A 7,097-nucleotide genomic window follows, 5' to 3' on the forward strand; every position below is an offset into this window, starting at 1 on the left:
AGAATCAAGCAATGTAGCCATCAAAACGAAGCTAATTAAGCAACAAAATCAAAGGAGTGGATGTTTGTTACTAACCTTAAAGCAAAAAGATCAAGCCATTCTTCAAAATCCAAGCGCTAGCTTCATAGTGAAGAGCAGCCGCAACAATGGAGGGAAGGGCCCAAATGGGCGCCTCTGTTCTCAGGGTGGAAGAGATGAGGAAGGAGAGGACGACTGCAGCCTCTTTGTGCTGTAGGCTTATCACCATCGGTTCATGGATAGAACCGACAGTGATAGAGCCCAATCACTGTCGGCTCTTGGCTTGAACCAGCAGTGATAGTTGTCATCACTGCCGGTTCGGTCACATCCCAAATCAATTTCTGGTTTTCAGAGCAAAGAACCGGTAGTGAAGGGTCAACACTGCCGGTTCTCCTAATTTTGGCAGTGATGAGGCCGGCAGTGAAGTGCTATTATGTAGTAGTGACAGCTATATTGGCAAGTAGACAACTGTGGTTTATGAAGACAGCAACTACCAAGTGGAAGGAGTTTAAAGCAGAATTGGAAAAGGTGTATGATGATGAACTGTATGCTCTGTGCGATGACAGAGTTCATATGGATGACTGGAAGTGGCTAGTTAATCATTGGAGGTCTCCGGAGGCAGCTGTAAGTTACAAATTGCTTGCTCATTTTCATAATGTAAGTGGCACAGAATTATAAACATGAAATAATTTGGTAGACCCGTCCTTTGAGGGGGAAAGCAAATCGTTCAAAGCTGACCCAAAACCATACAACTGGGAGTAAGAGTCATGCACGTGTTGGTACTGAAATGGTATGCAACGTCTATTTTTAGTTTGTTTTCCCTTTCTTCGTATCCTGTAACTACAATAACATATATATGGTTTAGGGTGAGGAGCTAGGGCGTCCCCCTCGTAGAGATGAATTGTTTATCAAAACTCACACACACAAGAATGGAGTACCTCATAAAGGAGCTGCAACAACAATTGTAAGTGCGATAAACACAACAATTTCTTATGCCATCATATTTTGCTAATTTTTTTGTTTGCTGCAGAATGCACTTCAAGATGCAATTAGAGATAATCCTGTACTGAGAGACAAGAGTATCCAGGAAGGTGATGCTTATTCCTATGTTTGTGGGGCAGAGAAGAATATGTTCGTGTTGTGGGTTTGGGTCCAAGTCCAGCAGATTTGGAAAATGCCTGGAGCTAGAAAATACACATCAACAAGGCTTCAAATGGAGATAGAAGCTCGTCGGCAATCTGATAAGAGAGTGGAAGATCCAACAAATCATCTAGACATAATTGAAGAAACTCTGGATAGATTGATGCAGCAACAAAATGCCAATAGCACTCCCCATGGATCTAATAATGCACCACACATGGTAACTGTTAACCTTTATCTCCTACATTTTTTCTTTGTCAGTGCAATAACTGTTCAATGGTTTTTACTTTGATTTAGAACTTGAGGGCTGCACCAACCTATCATGATGAAGAAGTACATGAAGAAGAAGAAGAGCAAGATGCTAGATCACATGCAGGGGCTGATATGGCTGATATGCACTTACATGATGGCGATGACTTTCTGAGTAGACGAGTGGTCCTTCGAGAGGAGCAACATAATGAGGTAATTTCCTTGTCCTCGTCCTCACCGTCTATGTGTTCTTGTTACTCCTCTAAGCCGAATCAGGCCATATTGCATTGGTATTAGTATTTTTACCTTACTAAAATCTCATAGAAGGATTACATGGTTCAATTTCAGACATAGCCTCATTGCTACTCAATTTGGGCCTGTAGGTTGAAAGAAGAGGGATATCCCTTGGGTGCAATTAATTTGGGAGAAACACTAAAACATGACTCTGTTATTTGCTCCACTGCCATAGAAGAATCGCATTAATTAACATTTGTTCCTGAATTGCAATTTGCGTCTGCTTGCTGGACGCTTTCAACCTGACACTTCTTCCACAAGCTGCTCCATTGGATGCTCTTGAATGTTTCAGGCATCAGTTGGGTGTGTCATTTTATGGAAGTAATCATTCTCTTCTGTTCTTGCAATCTTCAGGGCATGATTTACCTAGTCCAATAAGGAAGCACTAATCAGCAGCAATAGATTTTTTAGAATCAGTTTTGTATGGTGTTCTGAAAAATATTTTATGCTTCAGGGTGGCAGATGTAGTAAGGCCCTATGACTACTACAAAACAAGGATATTGTAGCACTTTCTTGTAACATATTCATCAATGTGTTTCAGTGAAATTTCATAGTAACACAAAATAGTGTGTTACAGACTTCGATTCTAACACAAAACATTTTTTTTATAAAAATATGTTACTGACAATAATTATAGTAACACAAAATTAATGTTACAAGTAAAATGTTACTGACAATAATTATAGTAACACCAGAATTGACGATGAAATTCCCTGTACCAACGAGAAACATGGGAGTTGGACACAGAATAGTGACTACTTGAGAACAAGTGTGCTGAGAACTTACAGCATGTACCCCTCCACCTCGCTTGATCCACTCTAGCCTTAACGTTATCCTTTGTCTTGTTAGGAATGTCCATGATTGTACCAAAAATTGCCTCAGCGATATTCTTTTCAGTGTGCATTACATCAATGTTATGTGGAAGAAGAAGATCATCAAAATAGGGGAGGTTCCACAAGCACGACTTCTGAGTCCAGGCATGTTGCTCGCCATATCCCACAAACCACCTTCTTGTTTATTGACCTTGAGAGCGTCTAACTGAGCACGAACCGCGGCTCCTGTCATCATCTGTGGTTCAGGGTCTTTAACTACGACACCTTTCGTAAAGTTCTTGATGTCTAGTCTAAATGGATGGTCAGGAGGGAGGAATTGTCGATGTTTGTCGAACGAAGAATACTTGCCACCCTTCGTCAACCAAATGAACATCAGAGAAGCCTTGCATATCAGGCATGGGACCTCCCGTTTTTATGCCATGTCATCTGTTTTGCGGATTCCTCAGTCATGTAAAGCCGTTGGATCCTCGGTATGAAAGGAAGGTACCGTAGGATCTTCACGGGGATTGCGAGCTGCCTCTTCTGACCATCACCAGAGTCTACCTCCAGGAACCTAGACGATTCGCACTTCACACAGTACTTTTCTTTCGCATACTCTTTCCTAAATAAGATGCACCCCTTCGGACAAGCATGTATCTGCTCGTATGGCATCTTAAGTGCACGAAGGAGTTTCTGTGCCTCATACATGCTCTTTGGCAAGATGTGACCATCCGGGAGCAGGATGCCAACAACTGTGAGCATAACATCGAAGGCGTCTCGACTCAAGCTAAACTGGGACTTCACGGCCATTACGGCCATTAGTCTGCCGTAAATCCATTCTTGCAAAGATGTTTACCCATGACCAGCTTGGTTTGCTGATGCGTGTTTGCACATTTGCTGCAGGGACACCAAGTGACACTAGCTCCTTTAACCCTTGCAAATGCCCGTTCCAAGAAAGCATCGGTCTTGTCAATCCATTCTTCGGTCCACGAACTCTGACTAGAGCGGCCCGTGTACATCCACTCACGGTCATCCATCCTCTAGCATATCAGCGAGTAATATAAAAAATCACGTTGCATCTACACGTTCCTATACTATCTAATAGGTGAAGATAGGTCCTAATCCCACCCGAGGATGTATAGATGGGGTCAGTTTCCATGCTCTACTCCTATCCGAGACAGAATTTCGGCAGCACCTCACCGCTGTTCTCCAAATACACATCCTGAAAGGGAGATTGTGTATCCAGAGAACAACAGGGAGATGCTGCCGAAACTCTGTCATGGATCGGAGTAGAGCATGTAAACTAACAGCATCTACACATCCTCAGGCTATCCAAAAAACGTGGACAATTCGAAACAGATACGGTTATAGATATGCAAAGATCTGCATATTTCCAACCGTATCTCTTTCGAACGGGAGACGCCTAGCTAGGTTACGTGATATACGAACATGATACGGAAAGAATGGTCTTTTATGCCTCACCTTGCTGTCCTGCAAAGTGACGAGTCGAGGACGACAAGTCATGGGGCGGCGGGAGGGCAAGGCGGAACCAGGCGGGGCAGGGAGCGGCGGCAAAAACCTGCAAGTTGATATGTGGTTGTAAGATTCAAGCAAGAAGTGTTTAGAAAAACTCTAGAGGTTTATTATCAACTTTGTGTGGGACTCATATGATAAGGAGTGTAATCAAATTGAGCATCAACATAAGAAGCCAAGCATGGATAACCAATAATGTCCATTTCCCAGATGCCATTATACAAAGTCATAAGTTTTATTAGTTGATATAACAATAATGTCCATTTCCTTCAATATTTCAGGTGTAAGATAAAGGGGGAACTCTGTTGCATGAAACTGTCTAGCGCACTGACAAGCGCACAGTTCCTAGATGCCAGATGAAAAAGGTAAGAAATTGAGCTGAGCAGCAGCCAGCAAAACATTTTAGGAAACATTCGTACGTGCAACACAACAGGGCATTAGAGCACAACAGATTCCCTTCTATGAGGTGCAACCAGGCAGCAAAATTAGTAAGTTGAGAACACTGCGACAGGTAGTCTATAAAAGTAAGTATTAGGAACCCCCTGAAGCTTACATGCCTGCAATATGTAATAGCCCAGGTTTATGTCAAATGATCATTTTTTTCTGCTCCAGTGATGAGTGATTGTCTTGAATAGCTGTTTTTAGTAAACTTATTGTAAGAGTAGCTGCAGAAATGTTCTGACAATGTTTTCAGTAAACTTGTTGTAAGAGTAGCTGCAGAAATAAACTTACATCTAATTTATTTATTTTTTGTGGTTTGCACATTCAGTTTTCTCATGTTTTACACATTCAGTACCTAGCAAAAGTGTGACTGGCTTTGTGTATATACCAAGTTGCATTATTCAAGTATTTTACTGATAAACTGGATATGGCTTTGTGCTGCAGCAAAGAAAATAAAACAAAATGTGTATATACCCCGTTGCATTATTCAAGTACGTTACTGGAGTAATAAACTGGATACTGCTTTGTGCTGCTGCAAAGAAAATAAAAGAAATGACCTTTTCTTATTGCTGTATCATGTCCTATAATTAATACACTGTTAAGAGTGGACAATAAAAATAGAAAAGTATACCTGGTTATTTTCTCCATATCTCTATAAAAAAACTTTCGAGGACAACGATGAATCTTCTTCTACTAGTGCAGGTCCTTAAGAGTTAAGAGTGGACATTTACTACTTTGTCTAAAGGTATGCTTCCTGGAAATATGTATGATATTGCATAAATTCTGTGTTATCCTCCCTCCTTTAATTATGCCATGGTGCCTGATAGTGATATAGCTTTTGAGGGTGTTTTTGGGGTCGCGTAGGTTATGAAACTTAGCCGTGTCTGGTATGAACTTTGCTGGACCACACCACATAAGAGGTCCAGGGACGGGACTGAACAGGAGCTATCTATTTCAGGACGCAGACAGGCATCACAGTGATTCGGTGAGTCATTCAGAAACAGCTTTTCACCAGCTGGCCGATTCCTAGTCCGTTAACTCATTGTCTGTTTCTCAATTCATCAGTGATATTGCAGAAAATCCAAAAAGCTTCATTACGAACAGCTGGATGTGCAGGTTCGTGTGCTAAAAAAGATGGAAGACTGCTACAGTTGTTTCAATATAGGAAGAGCTGTTAATAGAATATGTCATCTATTTACATTACTCGGGATATGGACAATGATGTATTTGAACCATTTGATTTAACATTTGTTTGAACCATCTCTTGTATGGGTTTTGTATATTTTATAAAATGCAAATTATCTGGCGTGTTTAATATTTATATGCTAGGTTGTCAAAATGTTACTGTATGTGGCCTATTGAAATGAAATGGGCTTTCTTCCAATTCAGTATGCTAGTTACAATTGAAGAGATTTATTTACGGCAAAAAGTAGATCTTCAAATGAGCTTCTCACTCAACAAAGTAAGCTATTTCCCAATCATTATCCCCCAGTCAAGCCAGCGAGGTAAATCAATACACTTGCCCCCTTGTGGCCTTGGTTAAGGTTTGAACACAAACACAGCAGGCGCGGCCCAGTAAAGGACATGGGTGTATACATACACTACACCAGATAATTTTTTGAAACATAATCGAATTAGTAGGCATAACACATGTATACTCCTGCAATTATATCAGATCCGAATACAAATAGGTTAAGCTAGGGTTTGGATGCTCAGTTTCGCGTAGCAGGAAGGGAAGAGAAGGGGTGGGCATACTCGTCGCCGGCGAAGGGCCCGAAGAAGACCTGGCGAAGGGCGGCGGTGGCGGTCGTCCAGTCGTCGCCACGAGAGAGAGCTTCGCACGCGGGGAGCCAGGGCGGGACGCGCCGGTGGCGGGGCAGGGCATCGAGGGCTGGCGGCGCTGGGGGCGGGACGCGCCGGGGGCGAGCAGCGCCGGTGGCGGGGCGGGGCGCCGAGGGTGGGCGGCGCTGGGGGCGGGAAGCGCCGGGGCGAGAGGCGCCGGGGGCGGGGCAGCGATGCCGCTCCGGTGGCGGGGCGCAGTGGGGCGGGGAGACGGCGGGGCGCGGTGCGGTGGGGCGGGGGTTGGTGGCGTGCGGTTGCGTGTTGTGTGCGCGAGGGTGAGGGCCGGGGGTGCTAACCGCTGGGGTATATGAAGGAGTATACCGAGTGCCAGGATCTGGGGCACTCGGCATTAGTTTTTTGAAGGAGTATGCCGAGTGCCAAGATCTGGGGCACTCGGCATTATTTTTTTTATGTTCCATTACGTCTAGATACTGTGCAGTGGGGCCCATCGATGAAGTTGCCGAGTGTCCCCTATATGACACTCGGCAACTGTTCTTTTCGCCGAGTGTCAGCTACAAAACACTCGGCAAAATGAATCGATATTTCATGCTCCCCTGTCCTCCTTCTTCATAGCGTGTTCTACTAAATTTATTACGATGTAATTTAAAAATACATTGTCAAATTCACTCAACAATGCATATTTGATTTTTCTACGAATATTAATCCATTATTTCATGTAGTTATAGCTCAAATTCAATATATATCAATTAAAATTCTATAATTGCAGTTAATAAATTAAAATTATCAAACGGATCTGAAAAATTACTA

General features: G+C 43.0%; 1 protein-coding gene and 1 long non-coding RNA gene across 2 annotated transcripts; one reads left to right on the forward strand and one right to left on the reverse strand.

The window, feature by feature from the left end:
• Positions 1 to 5,441: 5,441 nt before the first annotated feature.
• On the forward strand, positions 5,442 to 5,808 carry LOC136508675 (uncharacterized). Its single transcript, XR_010772072.1, has 2 exons — positions 5,442 to 5,472; positions 5,553 to 5,808. It is a non-coding gene; the product is annotated as an uncharacterized lncRNA (long non-coding RNA).
• Positions 5,809 to 6,199: 391 nt separating this feature from the next.
• LOC136507553 (sulfated surface glycoprotein 185-like) lies at positions 6,200 to 6,679 on the reverse strand. The gene has a single exon (XM_066502238.1). The coding sequence runs from the start codon at positions 6,677 to 6,679 to the stop codon at positions 6,200 to 6,202; it is 480 nt and encodes a 159-aa protein (XP_066358335.1).
• Positions 6,680 to 7,097: the final 418 nt, after the last annotated feature.

The sequence above is a fragment of the Miscanthus floridulus genome, chromosome 15, assembly GCF_019320115.1.
Source record: "Miscanthus floridulus cultivar M001 chromosome 15, ASM1932011v1, whole genome shotgun sequence".
Classification (NCBI taxonomy): Eukaryota; Viridiplantae; Streptophyta; class Magnoliopsida; order Poales; family Poaceae; genus Miscanthus; species Miscanthus floridulus.

Coding starts and splice junctions, on each gene's coding strand:
- LOC136507553 (XM_066502238.1), bottom strand. CDS start 6,679: ATGCCGAGTGCCCCAGATCCTGGCACTCGGTATACTCCTTCATATACC.